At 39.7% G+C, this 20,868-nt stretch overlaps 1 protein-coding gene across 3 annotated transcripts; it reads right to left on the bottom strand.

The window, feature by feature from the left end:
• Positions 1–738: 738 nt before the first annotated feature.
• On the bottom strand, positions 739–20,843 carry ccdc24 (coiled-coil domain containing 24). Of its 3 annotated transcripts, none has more exons than XM_040144618.1 (10): positions 20,762–20,843; positions 20,511–20,608; positions 19,613–19,774; positions 14,125–14,312; positions 10,226–10,342; positions 9,989–10,093; positions 8,571–8,625; positions 3,768–3,831; positions 3,213–3,330; positions 739–1,917 (listed from the first exon to the last, which is right to left on the bottom strand). In XM_040144618.1, exons 2-10 carry the CDS (start codon positions 20,556–20,558, stop codon positions 852–854), a joined length of 1,923 nt encoding a protein of 640 aa, XP_040000552.1. In that variant the 5' UTR covers positions 20,559–20,608; positions 20,762–20,843; the 3' UTR covers positions 739–851. The 3 variants fall into 3 exon arrangements, with proteins under 3 accessions (XP_040000552.1, XP_040000553.1, XP_040000554.1); XM_040144619.1 differs by having other exon boundaries at positions 19,613–19,756; XM_040144620.1 differs by lacking the exons at positions 20,511–20,608; positions 20,762–20,843 and adding an exon at positions 19,994–20,052.
• Positions 20,844–20,868: the final 25 nt, after the last annotated feature.

Raw genomic sequence — 20,868 nt, 5'->3', positions numbered from 1 at the left:
AAAACACCAGTGTGTGTGTGTGTGTGTGTGTGTGTGTGTGTGTGCGCAAGTCCCTCAAGCCTAATTCGCAGATAATTCTGCACATTGCACATTGTGCTTTATTGTCTAAAAACATGCTGTTAGTGACTTGATACACAACGAAGGAGAAATCTCTGTTGAAGACGTTAAAGGCTTTTTCTGTCATGCAAGACTCCCAAATGGTCTTTGGTTTTTTTTTAAGTTGAATTTATGAGGATTTTTATTAATTGCACAGAATTTGACATATTTATGTCCCTGGTAACATTTAGCATTATTCCCATGATATGCCAGCACTTTCAGTAACATTGCCTCGAATGAAGAACTGACAGTAGACACTGTTTACGGAAGACATTTGGACATATCACAGTAGAAAAAGAACAGATGCAAATAAAACACGATAATAGCCGAAATGTCATTTAACTGATTTGTGTCGGGGTCCTGGTACAGAGTTTTGTCATAGCAGATGTCTTGAAAAGACAGTAGTGCTATGTCATGTCAAAAATGTCTGCTGTGAAAAGTTAACAGTATTTTGGTAACAGTTACCTGTCTTAAGAAAAAATATTTTTCAGTCAAATATTTAGACACCACACAATTACAAACACTCAAATCACTGCCCTTGTCTGTTTGAAATTCAGAATTCATGTTTTTCAATTAATGATTGATGGAAAAATTCTGCAAGGACCAGGCATAGCTGTGAAATTATTCCATTTTATTTTTCTCCACACACACTGAGTGAAAAACTTTATGCAACTCAACATCAATTCATCATGCTCCCAAACATATATCTCATAAAGGACAATGCCAAACACTGTCTGTTTGGTCTGGGCCTGACTTCAAGTTGACACTCTCGCAGGAGGTACTGGCTGGTAAAACTTGCCGATGAACTCCAGCTCTGTCTGTGCCTCTTGGACACTTTTCGGCTCACCTGTGGTGCCCCCAAGTGGTCTTTTGGAGGAAGTAAAGAATTGTCCATTTAAATGTTGAGTGCATTTGCCCTGTCCCTCCTCACTGCTTTCTGAATGATGTGAGGACCAATCTGTCAAACAGTGGCCACTAAGGCTTTGCTGATGGCTGACATCCTGACCATTTCTATTTCTATCAGTTCCACTGTTGCTCTTCCTGTCACCATTTCTTGCAGGAGATTTCCCAGTTTCAGACATTACTGAAGAATTAAAACTCTCAGGAGTACTGTTCTTTGAGTCATTATCCACCTGCAATGTTTTTGACACTAAACCACCTCCACAGGTACTTTTCTTTTGCTCGTTTTGTGTCTCCGATTTCTCTGTTGCCGACCCAGAATAGTCAGTAGTACTGTTGCTGTAACTGCCTGCATCACAGAGAGGGCTGAGAGCTGAAACAGGTGAGGAGGTAATATTGATGTTTCTTGACCTCCAGACAGAGCTGCTTTTTCTCTGTCTCTGAGGTGACGAATCAAACTCTCTGCTCGGGCTGTGAATACTGCGATGGGATGATAGATGGGCTACGTGGACAGGTGAGTTTCTTAGAGTTTTTATTCGGAAACTAGCGCTAGAAGTTGGGGTTCCGCAGTTGAGACCAGCACTATTTTGCTCTTGAGAAGGACTGCAGAGGTATTCGCTCTCAACCCTTATCTGGTCAGTGGTGAAGTGGCTCTTCACATGCCCGGAAGTGGTGTTCTTGCTGCAGAGAGGTGTTTTGCCTGATTTATTGGAAGCTAATGTGCCTCTACACTGACCATGAGCCCTGGACAATGAGGAAGAATGTACTGGTTTGACTGATGCAGAGGTCTTAGTGAGAGGAGGTCCAGTGGGTGGCCTGGGTATAGGATGGCACAGAGGAGGAGGTGGATGTGGTCGTAGTACTGATGTGGCATTTAAAGCTCGCAGAGTCTCATCAGAGGCCTTTTGTCCTGCTGACAGCCTGTAGGAGAGGAATCCATTTTTTTGCACAAAGACAACAAAAAGAACAGTAAAAATGCACCGGATATATGTATTGAGATTGTTTTATAAATCAACAGCAACATCACACTTACATTCAGAAAGCTTGAATGGAATGAGAAGGTGCAAATCATAAGGAAATGTGAAGCAGCTATTTGAGGTAACTGTGCAGTGTGAGTGTAAGTGCACTCCCCCTGCTGGTCAAAATGTCATACTGCATCCCTTCTAATTCTATTTTGTGTTTCGTGCTGTTTTCTTTCAGGCGTAGCTGGTCAGGCTCTCTCTCCTCCGGCCTCAGCAGTAGCAGCCCCCTAAGTTACTCTCTTTTAGCGTTATTTGTTTGTTTTGGGTAATGGAGCCGGTGTTTTTGAGGCTTTTTTTCCATTCTAATTTTGGTTTGGTTTACGGCCAGTTTTGTTGTTCGCCTGGGTGGCTTCCCCTTCTTTTGTTAAGTCTGGCAGGCCTGTCATTGGCTTTTTATTTCATTTGAATTAATTTCTGGGTCATACTCATTTTTTTTAAAAATTATCAAATTGTTTTTGTGCTACTCCATGAGTCTGTGAATAATGTTATTGCCCCCTTAAAAACCAAGTACGATAGGTTTTTCTGTCCTGTTTTTATGGGCTGAGAAAGATCTCTAAAATCAAACCATTTATGTCTGCTGTTAATTTGAAGAAAAATGTATTCGAGCTTTTATTTCATCCCTTCTGGATTACTGTGACTCTAAATTCTCATTGCTACCAGGATACAGGTCAAGATTCTGGTAGTACTCAAAAATAGTCAAATTTGTTAGATAATAACAAACTGGATTAGCTCCACGGAATATCTCTGACCTCCTGAGCCCATATGCAAAAACAAGCACATTCCGATCACTAGCAAAAGCTCTTCTCATAGTTCCTAAGTCTATATTTGCAACCAAGAGTGACCATGCATTTGCTGTCATGGCGCCTTAGCTTTAGAATGAATTGCAGTTTACAATCTGCACTGTATTTTATTTTAAACATCAACTAAAATCGCAACTTTTTAAACTTGCTTTTCACTGACTTGTATGATTTTATATCTACTGGACAATATTATATCATTTTATTTATTATTTTAATGTCATTTACGCGATTTTCTTTTTTTCTGTAAAATTTTATTGCCGTATCCTCATGTCCTTTGTCAAAGCAGTTTGTTTTCTCAACTATGTTAAGAAAAGTGCACACAAATAAAAGTTATTAGTATTGAATAGAGCCTTTCTGGGTGTCGTAGCAGTGAGTAACAACAAAACACACAAACCTGAACCTGTTTTTCAATTCCTTCACAGGAAGAGAAGTCAAGGCTGGGGGTGAAGCAGCATACGAAGAGGGGTAAAGCTCCAAGTCCATTTTTATAGCTCCTCTTAGGTCTCTCAATTCTACACATACACAAACAGAACAGATCGGAGGTTTGAAAAAGTCTGAAAATATTGAGACCATCTATGTGACCTATGATTGAAACACATTGTCAGATATTTCTGTCCAAGCCTGACAATTACCTAGAGGGTATGAAAAAAGAAAGCACTATTTGTTGAGTACTGAAAGTGAACTCAGATGCTGTATTACCCAGACTGCCCCCTTGTGTTGCCAAATGACTTTTTATGGCAAATGAAATGTGTTGGAATGGTTTTTGACAGCTAATATTGGGTGGGCAATTTCATTAGTGAATTTATTCACCAAGCTAAAAATTTAAGGGGATGTGAGAGATTAAGTAGAGAAATCTCCTCACATACCAATGTTAAACATACCACGTGTTAAACAATACTCTGCCACCAGATGGATGCAAACGCCAAAATGTGGATATATATCGGCTCACCTTCAAGTGTCGGTTCTGATTTATCAAATTCACATTCACTCCTGCAGTTTTGTTTAATATTTCTCTGCAAGACACACAAATCACAGAAGAGAAAGAGAAAAAGCTTATGTTAATCGTGCAGTTTGAGTGTACAATGTAAATGTATTAAGCATGTTCAAGAAAGCACGAGCCTTTGGAAATTCCAGATGAACAAGGGAAAACGATAAAAATAACAGGGGGAGAAAGAGGAAAGGAATGTGTGTGTGTGCGCGCGTGACCACTAAACGATTGAGCAGCAGTGTCCGATCATAAATTGGCCTCAAACATCTATATCCAGCGCAATGAAAACCATAGCACTCCGTGTGTTTGTGTGTGTGTGCGTGTGTGTGTGTGTGTGTGTTCACAGCTGTTAAAACCAAAGACCTGACTGAAAAGTGTATCTCAATGTGTGTGTTTACTGTGAATGACTGGCAGCCTCCTCTCCTCATTTTACACCAGCACAAACGCTAATGGAGAGTCTTTATAGCAACCACAGACTATACAGTACATTAAACAACACACTCAAGCACGCACACTCACACACACCACCAAACATACCCACGGGCTTGGAGACTGACAGTTGTTCAACTGTAAAGCATATACATTCCGAAAATAGGCTTTGTGGTCCGTGTGGGGTTTGAAACCATTACCACGGCGCTGACTTGCTGATATTTTTGGAAACCTTATATGTAACTCGCATTATACTTATATATGAGTCTCTAGTACCCAAATCCACCCACGACACAGTATACATACAAAACATCTCCCTCAGCTGATGCAGAACCAGAAACAGACGAACAAGGATCATCACTCCTGCTGCAAAATCCAGCTATTGATGGCTGCCATCTTTTCATCATTTTAGGTGATGGCTCTGCTGTATACTGAAAACCTGCTATAAGCATGGTTTCATCAACTGGTCATACAAGCTGCACCAGCTTGACAAGAATATGATAGTTCAGATGTTTTACTCAGATGGGTCAGCTAATGCAGATCTCTGTCTATTGATCCTGGTTTATGGTAAATGTGTTTAGGTTATATTTTGACTGCATGTCTTATCATATCTAATACATTATGGAAATGCATCACAATACAGAAGCTTACGACGCTTGAACTGCTGTTTCATTGTGACTTTCAACTGCAGCATCAGTCTGTTTAGCTGTGTGATGAGATTATACCAGTCAGCAGCTGTAGCTGCTGGTGTGCCGGCTGGTAGGATCGGAGGTAGCTGGGAGCGGTGGGGTTGCCCCCTGCTGCTGTCAATTCAAAATACAGAATATAAAAGTTGCCATGCGGCCTTGACAAAGATTAGTCCACGTTGTCCAGTTTCCTACTGACTTCAATGACAACCCATAGCAAACATCACAGTATGAGGAAAGTTGTGGTGCTCCTGCGCTGACAAAGCACAGCTAATAATATTATCACTAACTGGGGGAAAAGACACCCTCTCTGCCTGCAGACAGTGTCTACAGCTCTACCTGAGTTGTTTAGGAAAGCACACAGGAGGCTTTCAAGGGCCAAACCCATAGAATGACATCATCTGTGCTATTTTTAACAAAAGCAAATGAAAAGGCAACTTCTTATGCTTTCATCTGGATACTGGCAGTAAGCTTACTGAGGTAACCTTAAATGGAAAATAGTGAATAGAAAACCTGCAGCACCACATTTAGTTATAGAACATACTGTACATAGGATAACACTCGCCCACAGAAATGAGTCACCTGGTTTAACAAGATCACAACCTTGGAATTATACAGAACATTATCACTGAAATAAGGAATAGGTGACTGTTATGTCTGGGCCATGTGCTCTGAATGGCGGCAGGTCGCATCTCAAAGGTTGCACTGACATTGCACTGACTCCTGTAGGCAAAACAAAGCCTGGGAGATTAAAAATGGCTCGAGGGACAATTAGCCAAAATGACCTTAATTTAGGAATAGGCTCAACATGTTGCCAAGAATCGGGAATGATGGAGAGAGCTCACTTTGGCTTTAGTAAGTAAGTAACTAAGCAGAAATGACCCACCCAGCGGCGTCCACTCCGTTGGTTTGGACAATATGTACTTATTAACAGTTACTGTAGTATATTTCTATGTAAAGCTGAATTGAGAGTGCAGCCTATACTTTAGAGGTCAGGATATCTGAAAAATGGTATATGCATAGTTTCCACAGCTTGTGGGTGACTGGACTGCAATTTTCTCAATCAACTGACTTTACACTCAACATACACTTTAAACAACAGTCCCTGTGAGCTACTCTTAACTACCATGTTGTTTTCTGATGCTGAACCCCCTTCCTGCTGAGAGACAATGAGTCATTACAGTTGTGTCTAGGAGCAACTGATTGGCTGCTACAGAATGCTCTAAAAAGGCAATCTAATCGTAATCGTTTCAACCTCTAAAAGCCTAATTTGGCTCCAGATAATAGCCGTTTTAAAAACAAAATAATTTAAATTCAAAGAATAACGCTAAATCAATAGCAATCTCAGCTGCGTCAAACACGATGATGGTGGATGAGAAGCTCATGACACTCCTCAGGCAGAGCACTTACCTTGAGTTTAAACAAGCACCTTGTTTAAAGCTTACTGGCAAACACTGACACAATAATTCTTGATATTTAAGAAATTTTCTTCTCATTTTCCAGTTAATTACCAGCACAGACAAAAAAAAATTGCAAAAGATATAGATCATTTTGATAAGCCTTGAAAAACAGAAAACAGATGTTAACAATAATGGTCTCAACATTTGATTTGACTTGGAAAGTTCAAATGTTTTTCTACTTGGCTCTTCACTCTGTGTAAAATCTTCAAATTTGGATCAGAATCCAAATTCCTTTTCTCCTTCAAACACATTTAAGCACTGGGAATTTGAAGCAGTGGATCTGTGACTAAAAGCCTATTGTGGACATTTTTGTTCAGTAATTAAAAGAAGAATCAAGGTAGTGTACATACTGTATGTCTCCTTTGCCTCATCCTTGCCTTGTGTTTGATAGGAGAAAAAGAGGAGAAGCTTTCTTCATTAGGTAGAAAAAGGTGAGAACGGCAAACCATGGCTTTAATGCTCACTAGCTCCTCTGTTATCAGAGTCAGTGTGGCAGTGATGCCTTACACAGCACAGCATCGACATCCCCCACCACTGCAGCAACTAAAAGGAGTGCAAGATAAAGTCACGAAATACAGTGAGAGCACAGGTTGGCATCATCACCCGAGACATGGCTTCATTCTACCTGCTGACACACCAGACTGCAACCACTTGCTTGAGGAGACAGTTTCTGTTTTGGGAAAGTGCCACATTTCAGCTTTGGTTTTTTCCACAGACAGTACCTGTGCTGCTTGGTTTATTTTTCCAATAGGATCTTAACATCACTACTGCTATTTTTTTTTTTTGACAGAATAACATTTGAATATGTATGTTTTTATGCATAAACGTATGAAAAACATAGACTTCGGGGGGCTGTTGACAACTAATTTTTCCTCAATGTAAAAATTCCAATTTTTCAGCTTTTTTCAGTTTTTTAGTTTCCAGACACACTGGTAATGTAACACTTCCAGACAGTCACACACATACACATACATAGAGGGTACAGAGAGATAACTCCCACATCTGGCCTGCAGAAAAGACCTACATCTGGCCTCTAACTAACTCACTCTCTGTTTCTCTCATAATGCCAGACAAGCATGACAGTATAACCAGATTGTAGGCACGCATGCATGCATATGTGTTTCTTTGTCTATGTGTGTGTGTGTGTGTGTGTGTGTGTGTGTGTGTGTGTGTGTGTGTGTGTGTGTCTAAATGTATGTGTGTGTATGTAGTAAGCCATTTGAGTGATTGGAAGGAGATTGATCTTACTCAGCACTGCAAAGCTCTTGGCCAGACAAATGGAAAAACAAGCTTAGACTGAGCCCTTGCAGGCTTCCTGTGTGTGCGTGCAAGTTTGTGTTTGTGTGTGTATGAGTGTGTGTAAATGGATGTCTTGGCAGGGTTTCAGAGAGTTACCCGATCTACCTGTGAGACCCCAAAGAGGGATTCAAACTTCAGAAAAAAAAATGGTTGTGATCTGGGGAAAAGAGTGCCCTTGGTTGAGGAAATAATCACTGTCACTCAACAATTTTGTACTTATGTATAAACCAATCATTGAACAAATTGCATCAAACAAATGGAACTCATGTTGTCTAGGTAAATGTTGTTTAAATCCTAAAAATGGAATTTTACATTCTAGTAAAATCCTGCCTGACCAAATAAGTCTAAGTTTGGGGGGGTAATGTTTATAAAATGATGCACAAGACAGCTAGAATATTTCTGTTTGGTGTAATGTTGCAGCTGAAATGAACACTAGAATGCGCAAGATAATATACAGTATGTAATACTGTGAAATATATTTTTTCTATATGTAAAGAAACTTTAGCTAAATTTAGGTAAATTTAACTTTTTAATGTAAAATCATGATTTAAGGGGCTTAGTAGATAAATTAATGCCTAAAGAAAATTCATGCTGTACATATGATCAGCCACAACATTAAAACCAGTTACCTGTTTTAATGGGAAAGGGCTCTCAGACTTTTGGACTTTACAGTGTATATGTGTACATACACATATACACAATGTATGTGTGTACATACACATATAAACACAGAGACACACACACAGACAGACAGACACACAGACAGACAGACAGACAGACAGACAGACAGACAGACAGACACACACACACACACACACACACACACACACACACACACACACACACACACACACACACACACACACACACACAAGCACACACACACATACCTTTAACTGCTTTACCAGTCTGTTCAACACTTCACATTCCTCCATTAGGACAGACCTAGGTAGACAGACAGATAGATAGGTAGGTAGATTGAAAACTGCCTTGATGTTCATCGTTAGTACTCCAGTTGTCTTTCATTAAAAATCACAGTTGAGCCAAAAACTAAAATCTAGGTCTAAGTGGAAACTATGCGTTTGACAGTCACAACAGGCACGCACAGCCAAACACCTGAGTTAAAGCTGTGGTTTCTTTTAATCATGGCTGTGGTTGGTTGTCTTAAATGCAGTAAAAATGCATCAACATTTTAACATTCAACATCATCAATCCATTTTTTATATGTGATCAATTTGAACAGTAGCAAAAAGAATATTTCAAAGCATTATATGCTATTTGTTGCGTGTGTTTTGTTAAATCTGTGATACGTATACACAATATAACACTGTATTGTTTTCAAAATGCTGTAAAGGCACACAGCGGTAGATTTATAAGCTAAAGTGTACAATCCAATCACACAACGAGGCAGTGGCAACAAGGTGGACTTGGCATCTGCTCAAAGTTTATCCTCTGTAGTTTTCATAAGGTACTGAGGAAACAGTGTCCTACCCCCCCACACTATCTCCTTCTCTGGTTACATAACCATAGTAGACTTTATTCACCTCTTTGAAATGAAAAAGAATCTTCTGCCCACTCTGTTTCTGTCTGGGATTCATTTTCTGTCAATGGGGCCTTTTGTTCTGGTCGAGTCAGGAAATGGAAGAGAGAGGAAGAGAAAGGGAGAGAGAGACAGAGAGGAGGAGAAGGAGAGAAAAAAAAGAGAGGAGGCTCTTTTCCAAGGTAGCCCCAGTGACTGCTTTGCCCTGTGGGCCTCAAAGTGAGGGAAGTAGAGGAAGGAAAGGAGGGATGGAGTGTGAAGGAGGCAGGGCAGCGACAGAGGCCACAGAGGAAATTAAGAAAAAAATAATGCGGCAAAGGAGAGGACTCAGAGGAACTCACTTACAGAGCACACTTGAATGTCATTTACAACAAATTCATCCATACTACAGAATGAACCAAAACAGTAAAGTTGCAGTCCAGACCACTAAACAATTTGCGGAAACTCATTATAAAGCTCAATAAGGCCGAGCAGAACTGCAAATTCAGGTGAAAATTCTCTGTACGTTCATCACTACAGTATAAGCCACCCCTTTCACATCGTCACATTGTTTTCACATTGTTATTCGATACATTGTTGTTTAAAATATTGATAATAGCTGCTTAAAGACTTCGAAAGGAACAATCTGAGAAGGGAAAAATCACTCTGACTGAATTGCTCACAACTCATGTCACATAACCGGTGACAAGGTGCTGCAAAAACACACTGCTTTGTTTTCAAGGGTCACAAAGCCAGCAGGTTGGGAAACAATTGCTGTATGCAACTTACTTGAGGCGGTCCACGACTTGCTCGATGTCAGTCACATTCAGCTTGTCTCTTACTGCCTCAATCTCGTCCGCAGCGCTGGACTGGACTGAACAGTGAGAGCTCGGTCTGATGGAGAGGAAAGGAAAAAAAGTATGAAAAGAGTAGAAAATAGAATATTAAAAGAGATTTTAGGCATGATGAAATGCATTGTGCCATGTCAATAAAATATTCAGGTTCTGTTCTACCAGTGTTACTGACCTGCTTCCATTATCAGTATCTCCAGGGTTGGTACAGGTACTGTAACAGCTGTCAAGGTGACTGAGGGCATAGTTTACAGTCTCAGGTTTGTACTGAAACAGGAGCTCCTCACCATCTCTATAGCAACAACAGCACAAAGATCGAATCTTTATACAAGTCACTTTACCGTATCTGCAGCTCTTTCAGTGTTCATATAAATGAGATTTCTGCTGTGCTGAAGAATGTGCATAGCCTGAGAGAAGCTTAAAGTGTTAATATCTTTTACCTTGTCTTATTATCAGCTTGTTGATCAACTGTAAAGCACTGAATTGAATTACTGAACAGAGCGTGAAAAGAAGTCACACTCTTGCTCAATGCAGGATGATCTGTTAGTGCTTTAAGCTCAGTAACGTGCATTCAGTAGAGCTCTAGTATCAGAACTGGGTTTGAAGAGAAACAAACTTCACAGTCGGCATTAGACAGAGCTGAGCCCTGTTTGAGCATTTTAAAATATCTAAAATATTTATTTTCCAAGATATGAATTTTCTGAACCATCTACTGGTGTAGGCAGCTGCAGGAGTGCTGACAGTCTGGTCAGTTCTGCTGTATTTTATAGTCTTTGCATGAGGGGAAATGCGTACTTTCTAGCCATTCAGACAATGACATGGAGGTGTTTGTGTGTGTGTGTGTGTGTGTGTGTGTGTGTGTGTGTGTGTGTGTGTTTGTGTGTGTCGGGTGGATGACTGGGGCATCAGGACCACACAGGAGGAGGCCAATAAGATAAATCAGCTGACTTTTACAAGGTACACAGTCAACCACACACCCACCCACACCCTCATACAAATGGCTCAAAATCACAGGAAAAATCTTGTATGGGGATGAGAGCTATTGTTGTCCTCCTCTGCACTCAGCTACTCCTGTTGATGTGGCTTTATGCAAATCATTTGCATTAGGCCTTTGCTGCAAATACAGGAAAGTGTTCTTGGCTAACAGTGCTCGTAAATTAGGTTAAAAAATAATGCACACACACATACATACACACACAACTGATAATTTCCGGTTGAAAGTATGAGAGAGAGAAAGACTCTGGTCTCTGTTAATATTTTCTCAATTTCCATGCCAACAAAGCATGTTAAATTGAACTAAATTGACAAACAGTGGGTTGAGGAGTGTTATTAAGTGAAAGTGCTATTACGGGGAAGTGTGTTCGGTTTTTAGTCCTGAAAGCCATTTAGCTGATATACACTTGGGACTTAGCCTAATTGAAAGATCAAAGGCCTGAAACACACAACCACACACACACATAAACACATACTCACACACATACACATGCAGTTCCATGCGTCAAGATCAACAAGTATACTGAAGCCAACTTCAAAGAGAAAAAGCGATTTGTGCTGGCACAGTCTGTGTGGCACCAATACTTATTTGGCATTGTTCCCATGCAGCCAGTAACAAAGGGCTACATTTCTCCCTCTGAATGGGACTTTTTGTAATCCATTTATATCCGAGCCGGAACACTTTACAAGAGTGACTTGTGATGTGCGATCAAGTAAGACTTCAGTTCGTGTCTTGCTCAGTGGCACGACACAGTGCTGTTATGGGCTTCAGACCTGTGGCCTTATGGATATGGGATTGTCAGCTTAAATATCAAGCCTTGCTGCTGTCCTGACTTAAAATAAACCACTGTAAAATTACTTCAAAATAAATCCCTATCCCTGTCAACTGAGCTGTCATAATAAGCACCAGTGTTATACTTTTTAGATTTCTTCTGATTCTGCAGGAAATTAGACTTTGGGACGTCTTAAATTTTGAAGTTAACTAAAAAAGAAATGGTGTTGGTCTGTAAGTACATCACATTGGTCAAAACTGGAATATGTCAGCTGTACACATATTCTTAGTCCCCAGATGGTGTTTTATAACAACTTTGGTGAACGTCTGACTTTTCCTTAGCACCACCATGAGGTTCACATTTGTGGTTTTGATTGAAATGTTTCATCAACTATTAGATGTATTGCCACAAAATTTGGTACAAACATTCATGTTCCCTTCAGGATGAATTGCATTAACTTTGGTGATATTTTTCATTTAGCACCATCATCAGGTCGAAATTTCTATTTCTACAATAAATTGGTTTACGACCAAATACCTGCAGAATTATTGGTAGATTCTAAAATAAAGGTCAACATGGCACAAATCCTTTAAGACCAGTGGTTCCAAATACAAGACCGAGAATAACAAGAACACATTCACACACAAAAAACCCCAACCCACTGAAGAAGTGTTTGCAGCCTTTAGCTTAACAACACAACATAAATGGTCACAGAAAAAAAAGAAAATCGCAATAAAAAGGGAGTCGACAAACTGACAGGCAATAAATCGTTTGTCACAAAAACAGAGAACAATCCATCTTACGTTGTGCCTCTCCTAAAAGGCCTGAGCAAAACCAGAGGAGTGACATGGGGCAACATTCCTGGCAGCAGCGAGCCAGTTGCTGGGGTAGTTAGTCACTCATACATACGCAGACTCTCATACACTCACACAGACACATTCTGATACATAATTTAGGTTATTAAACTATAATGTAAGAACGTGTAAAAAAGGGCAATGTTACTGACCGATATTATCCCACCAACAGTTTTTATGACATTCTTCAGAATATTTTAATACATGTCATCAAATTGCAAATTGCTACTAGCTCACCTCTGACCTGTGTTTTTTTATGATTAGCTGTAGAAATTAAAAACCAGAGAGCAATTAGAAAGTTTTATTACCACTTCTTGAGGAGTTTATGAGTCCCTGCTTCATAAAAACCAGATACAGACTACCAAGCATCATTGTTGTGAGCTCTTCATTGACAAACAACTGAATAAAGCTCAGTTTTACTTTATAATTTTCTACACAAACTCTTTACAATTTTAAGATAAGGGTTAAGCTGCCCATTTAAGGATAAAAAATATCTTTAATCCAGTAAAGCTGGCAGTGACTCCGAAATCTAGACCAGTGTTTGTTGGTAATTGTCTTGGAATGCATGGATGTCTCCCTCCTATAACTGTCCTATTGTTCCGCAGTTCCCAAATCAGTTTGCAGCATCCCTAGGCCAAAAACCTTTGTTCTACTGCTTTCCCATCCCATTTGTGACTGACATGGGAACACAATACGGCATTTTACGGCACTCTTTGTTAGGGCAAAAATGACATAGCGAGTGTGAGAGCAAGGTCTTGACCTACTTGCCCATCCCATCTCTTGGCTTGTGAAAAAGCCATAGAGGAGTGTTGTTCCTAGTTTAGAGCACTAAAAATTCTCTCACTCTACCAAATCAGATAAAGAGAGAAATTTCACTCATTGAATAATAAAGAAATAAATCATGCAAATGTTGACTCTAACAGCTGTTCATACATCTGGAGCTAAACTGTCTTATCATGACTGTAGCTGTCAAACATTTAGTCTGAATTTTAATTCAAACACGATGCTGAAAAAGTAAATATAAGTAAATATCCGTTGGCTGAAAAATCCAATTTCTGCTATCTTGTCAGCTGTCATTAGGTTCAACTAATGGCCCAGAGAGGACTGAATGAAAAAGTGTGTGTGACAGTGTGAAGTTTTTGAGATTGTAACATGCTGTGGGGTAAAACTGGGGATAGATGCAGTATACTAAAGCTACTCGGTGTACTTTCAAGATGACCAACATTATTAAAACAATATTCCTTGTCATTAGTCGTCACATTTTAATGTTTGCACAACCTCTCCAGTATAAATAAATTTATATGCACAGTTGTGTTTCTTCTAATTTATGTCCACATCTTATTATCTAACTGGCATCAGTAATACTGTTTTACAAGTACAGAAAAATTAAACCCATTATGTTTTTGGCCAATCTGTTCAAAGGTGGATTTAAGTGTGGGAGATCTTACACCTACCTCCCCCCCCTGCTGGCTCTCTCTCTGAGAGTCAGCAGTAACATCTTGACCTCAGCTCTCACCAGCTCTTTGACTGCAGGGGGGTCAGCGAGCGGAGAGCCCTTTTGATGTGGAAGTGGGGTCCCTGCCCTGCTGCCATTGTTTCCACCTCGCTGGCTCTCCTGCCACATCTTGTGCCACATCTCTGCCTGCAAAAAGTTACCATAGTTAGTGAAGACAACCAGAGATTATACACAAACACTTTTTCAACCATTTGTTTTTCAGACTTAGGAGAATTTTTTTCTGTCAACAGTGAGAAAATTGTCTGAATGCTGGTGTTGTATCATATTCCAGGTGATATATTCGCAGCTGGCAGCTTGTGATGCGGCACCATATGATTTTATTGATAAGTGAAAAAAAATTCAAAGCACAAAATGAAGTTTGCTTCAAACTACTTGTTTGAAGCAGAGTGCAGAGTCCATTTGCAATATGTTGCAAGCAGTGAGCCACACATCAATCACCCAGGGACTCCACTGACAGCCTCCCTGACTGTGGATGATATCAGGACATTTCATGTCTCAGGGAAGCCAGGGGAGGATTACCTTATTTCTTCCTAGTCTCTGTGAATCCAAAATATGATTATAATCTTTGAAGAAGCAATTACTCTGGGACTGTAATAATGCATACTCAGTAGTACAGGTAATGTAGGTGCAGGATTTCTTCTTCACATGGAACCTAAGTTGATTCGTATTAGGGCAACACTACACTGTTTGTTCTTACCGAATTGTGAGGTATTTTCAAGAGAGGTTGTGACCAAATGGCCCAAACTAAAAAGAGATTGTAGGCTAATTAGTTAAAACGTTATCTAATTACTTAATGCAAAGATACAAGTTATAAGTACAAAGTACTTTCCCTTACCCGTGTCTCAAATGTGATATATAGAGGATATATTTTCTGTTTTTTATCAAAAAAAATCTGGAAATGTATCTGTTCAAAATGTATAAAAACTTTAACACAGATGTATCAATAACTACAATGGCATTATTATTATCTGGACCAAATTGTAAAAACTCATAGATCTCAACACCATAAATATGTCTGATTTTTTACATAATTTGCTGAGAAATTGACAAAATGTTGAAAAATATCCTATCTTGCAATGTTAAGGAAATTGATAAAATATTCCTGGATCCACCCCTTTAACTGGATCTACGCCAAAATTTAATGGGTTCTTTCCTGGCCCATGCCCCATCCTTCCACCAAGTTTGGTGCAAATCAGTTCAGTACTTTCTGCTGACAAATAAACAAAGAGCTGACAAATAAACAAACCAAAAAAGAGACACAGGTGAAACCAGAACTTCCTTGGCGGAGGTAATAAAAAAACTCTGAATAAAAATGTTGAAAAATATCACCCGTAGTAGTAGTAACACTTTTTTGGTTTCACGGTGACTTAAGGAACTATGGTGCAAATTTTCTCCATTTCTCTTCAATTTCTCTTCACATTTTCAGGGTTGTCCTTGTCGCAAAAGGACCTTGTTCACTGTAAACTGCTGTGAACATGTCTTCTTGGAATAGGACGCAATACAACTTTTGGATGCACGGGGACATAAAGTCTGGGTGAAACTCTCTGAAAACAGAAGACAATGTCACACCATGTTAACATGATTTCAAACTATATTATGTCTGCAACTGAGGAACACTAACTACATGTGGCAGAGACTGAGCACAGTCAATTTTTGGTTGGCCATGTCATCAGACAGCCCTGTATGCTGCAGAACCAGGCAGCTTTTTATTCTTTGTAATGTTGCTAGGATTACTGCAGAGACTGCAAAAAGTCAGTCTTGAGGAAGTCTATGTGTGATTTCCTCTGTGCTGAGCTGGAACAAGGGCTGAGTGCCCAGGACCATGTTTTCTGCATCTGAATACACACCTGTGCTGTAGAATCACCATAATTTAACCATAATTCAACAGCCAAAGGCAAATTTGAAAAAAGAAAAAAGAAAATCAGTCATCAGTTAAAAAAAAGAAAATGTGAAAAATCTGTGTGAGAATGCTTATGGGCACATACAAGTCTGGATGCCATTAACAGCTCCATACCTGTTGCCTGCCGATCATTTCTGTCAAGTCAAAAACTCTCCCTCAGGAATACACTGAAGGTTGATGAACACAGTGCTTCTGGTCTCTGCATGTGTCTTAATGTGTGTGCGTGTCCACATACCAGTATTTACACTGCATAGTGTACACACACACACACACACAAACACACACACGCACGCATAGCCCTTTTTACTCAATCTGGCTTCCACTGTCTGTCTTTGGGTGTTGATGTGTTTATGTTTCAGGATTCAAGGCCCACCAGCTAACGAGTTGTTCCTGGATATTTTACCCCCTTCCTCTGCTGTGAGACTGTTGATCTTGTCAGGAGCTATTTTAAGGGAGCTCTTTTGAAATCTGTCATTTAAAAAACCTACTAGGAGCTATCACGTTAAATTATTTAAATTGGGTTTTAGAATACATTTAACTTAAACAGCTCATTTTCATTCAGCATAAAAAGTATGAGTGAGAGTTTAGAGGGAGGCACAGAGAGATTGGACTTGCAGGGAGACTTGAAAAAAAGAGGCTAATGTTCCCTCTGATCTAACTGTCGTAGACAATGGTGACCTTGATGGAGGGAGGAATGGCAGCACTGAGGAATGGAGGAGTTGCCTGCAGATCTACTATTACTTTTCAAAGTGGCTTATTCAGGGATGGAATTCATTACATTTTACAGAGAAGAAGAACGAGAAAGACATGGAGATAGGCAGACATGAATAGAAAAAAGAGAGGAAGTGATCCAACCCACAGTAAATGTACAATCGTCGAGCACTTAATTAGGGACACCTGTACAATCCAATCAGCCAATCATGTGGCAGCAGTGTAATGCATACAATCATGCAGATACAGGTCAGGAGGTTCAATTAATGCTCACATCAAAAATCTGATTGGAGTAAAAAAAGTGATCTCAGTGACTTTGACCCTGGCATGATTGTTGGTGCTAAACAGACTGGTCTGAGTCTTTCTGAAACTGCTGATCTCCTGGGAACAACAGTCTCTGGAGAGAAAGAGTCAAGGTAAAAAACAAAAAACATCAAGTGACAATAGTATGAAAAACATAAAACATCAAGTGAGCGGCAGTTCTGTGAATGAAAACGTCCGTGTGCATTCATTTACGGCCACAATTTACCCATCTTCTAATGTCTACTTCCAGCATGATAATGCCCCATGTCACAAAGCAAATCTCGTCTCAAACTAGTGTCATGAACATGATAATGAGTTCAGTGTACTTAAGTAGCCTCCCCAGTCACCTGATCTGAATCCAATAGAACACCTTCGGGATCTGGTAGAACGGGAGATTGGCAGCACAAATGTGCAGCCTACAAATCTGCAGAAATGATGTGATACATCATGTCAACCTGATGCAGAATCTCAAAGGAATGTCTTTGTCATCTCGTGGAATCCAGGCCACGAAGAACTGAGGCTGTTTTGAGAGCAAAGGGAGGCCCTATCCAGTATTAGTTTGGTGTTCCTAATAAAGTGCTCGGTCAGTGTATTAACTGAGGGAAACCTGCATGCACTAGTCTGAGAGTTGAATAAGGCATTCTGTGCTTTGGTTTTTTTCCCCAGGAAATTTCTCAAAGCCTTCAGCCTAAGTCTCTCTTTCCATCTGGGGGCTTTACAGTCGGCCACTGCATGCACTCAACTGGACGTGAAGAAAGATCAGAGCAATACTCAAGGTCAAATACAAAAACACACACGCGTGCAGACACGCGTTACACATATGCACACACGTACACACAGACTTCCACCCTCAAACTGATTCACACTTGTGCACACACAATCGAGTCAGAGAATATGTTTTGATAACGGTCTTATCGACATTTAAGAGTTAGCCTCTTTAACCCTGTTATACCGACCCCCTGACTCACTAAGCTTACCGAGTTCTCTTTCTGTGTGTGTGTGTGTGTGTGTATTTGTGTGCAGAAGGGAGTGTGTGAGTTGAACTATTCTGTGTCATTGTGGTTTGATTTTTTTCATTAATGCTTCTTTGAATTGTGCTTTAAACCCAGCTTTTGTGATGTAAAAAGACATTGAGGAAAGACAAGTTGACTATTCAAATGTGAATTAAATATGTCTCAGACTTAGTGCGTATGTTCATGCCAGTGTGTGTGTGTGTGTGTGTGTGTGTGTGTGTGTGTGTGTGTGTGTGTGAATCCTGCATGTTTCTGTGTGGAAAGTAGTCTCAACATGTTTTGTAGTTGTGACATGTAGTTTTCCCATGTTAAATGTCACAAAAGTAATATGTGGTCAGTGTATACATGGAACAGCTTGAGAGCTGAGACAGAGTTTTTCTGGCTTGTTGTTGCACTGCAGGGAGAGAGCTGATAAAGTCTACAGATGGAGAGATTTAAATACCAAACAAACACACGACAGGAAGAAAAGAGAGAGGGTGGCAGAAAGGAACGAGAGCTGGTTTTAGAAGTCAGGATGTGGGGTGTATGCACTGCATGAGACAAACAAGACATCTGATGACATGACGTTGGGCTCTGGGAACTTGTGATGCATATTTTTCACTATTTTCTGACATTTTACAGATGAAACTATTAATTGAGAAAAACAACTCCAAATCAATTTAAGGGAAAATAAACATTAGTTGCAGCCCTAGTTGCATTTAACACAGTCAGGATAGGCTGTGTGTTAGTATAGCATTAAGTACGCAAGTTACAGCACTTACTGAAGTCCTGTTTTGCTTTCTTTGATTAAGTTTCCATTCATGATTTATGACACATTAGGAGTCACTCTGTTTTTCTTTCATGTTTTTTTTTTAACATCAGTGAACTATCTTTAAAAATTCTTGCCTCTTCAAATTCAATTCAGCACCTTAATCTTGACCTTGACTTGGCCTATTTAGTGAGCTGTGTGCCATTCCACCTTAGCTGGGTATTTTTTTTTCATTTACCATGCAAGTCTGTCTTGAGTAAGGTCACTTTGCCAGAGCTGACTGCTAGGGGCTTTGGGGTTTAGTTTAGTTGGCCTTAAGTAAATATTGATGTCTGTCTGGCTCACATTTGGACTTCACTGCGGCACAGTGCCAGTTAACCCACATTTCACTTTTATTAGGGAGTCTGGGACTTGTAATTAATGAGTGCATGCATCCACACTAACCTACTTACAAAACCTTAAACCACAGTTCTTAAATTGTTTGGCCAGGAATGCTTATCTGAACAAATCTTTTGATTCACCCTGCTCAAGAGGAAATTCTTGTAGATGTTGTTGTGGTATTCTTGTGGAATCCTACTAGAAACAGACCCAGCGTCTGGATTCTTTGCAGGACTAAAACAGTAAGTTGGAAAAAACATGAATGATGAGACAGCTGAAAAGAAATGTTTCAGCTAAAAAGCCAAGTGCTGTATGTAGCTCCATTCTGGCAGAAAAAAAATCAGAAATGCTGCAGTCATAATAACCCTCTCACCTCAGCGTGCACCTCTGTGTACATGTCAACCAGGAAGTGGCCCAGTGCTGTATGGATCTTTGCCAGCTCTGACCCTGCAACATGTTCAGCGATCAGGCTCCACAGGGATGGGCCACTGCACCAGAGTTGGCTTTCATCGGGAGACTGCATACGAATGGCAATCTAAGGATGAAGGGATGGAAAGTAACATACAGTAATATAATGGTAAAATGTAGTGCATTTTCTGAAACACTGTACTCAAGTACAATTTAGAGGAATTTAACTTGAGTTGAAGATTATACCACTTCTACTTCACTACATTTTATAGGCCAATATTTTACTTTTTCCCCCAGTACATTTAACTGACAGCTATAGGTGAGAGTAGATTAGGATTTTACTCACAAATCATGTTATCAGGTTGTAAAATATTTTTCCTTGGTACAGATGAAACTGCTCAGTACCATATGAAACAAGAATAGAAAAAAATACATTTTACCTACAACACTTCTGCATTTTTAAGTAATTTTCTTGAATAAACGATTTAACTTGTAATGGCGTATTCCTATGATTTTTACCTATGTAAAAGATCTGAATACTTCATCCATTACTTGTTAACATTAATATACTGTAATTTACTGCATGGATGTGCTTGTTGGAATTAAACCTAAAATATTACCAAGTTTCACGGATACCTCGTTCTAACTTAATTAGCTTTGTCCACAGTAACTGTCTGCTGGTAGCTAATGTTAGCTTATGGAGAGATAAGCTATAACGTTTTCCTAGCAAACTATTCAACCAACATTTGGTGATCGCAGAGCGTATTTTTAACATTTTAGCGATTAGACGATAAAACTGCTTGTGTAAGACATGGCAAAAGTTTATAAAATAGCGTTGTCGCTACAGAGGAACAAACGCTCACCTTAATGAGTCTTGTATCTAGCAAGGCTGCGGTATCCAGGGTAAACATTACAGTTGCTAGGTGGAGATATCGCGAGATCGGTAGGTTTCTCTAGATATCTAAAAAAAATTGTTTTTTTCATTGATTCCCGGTTTAAGTTTGTGTTTTATTGAAATAAATGTAAATGTATAAAATGCGGAAAATTAAGCTAAATATTGGAAAGTTGTTTTAAATAAAATAAAATAAAATAAAATAAATACTTAAGTCATTACCAACACTCTGTGCTCTTGTAAAAGTCTAATACACTTAAACGATGTTAAACTAGAGGAGGGATAGACTTCCGCTGAGACTGGCGTGTGAGCTCGCAGAGAGGCAGTGA

This window comes from Xiphias gladius, chromosome 14, assembly GCF_016859285.1.
Source record: "Xiphias gladius isolate SHS-SW01 ecotype Sanya breed wild chromosome 14, ASM1685928v1, whole genome shotgun sequence".
Lineage (NCBI taxonomy): Eukaryota > Metazoa > Chordata > Actinopteri > Istiophoriformes > Xiphiidae > Xiphias > Xiphias gladius.
Note: the sequence above shows the minus strand (reverse complement) of the source record. Positions and strands in the feature narration are given on the sequence as shown.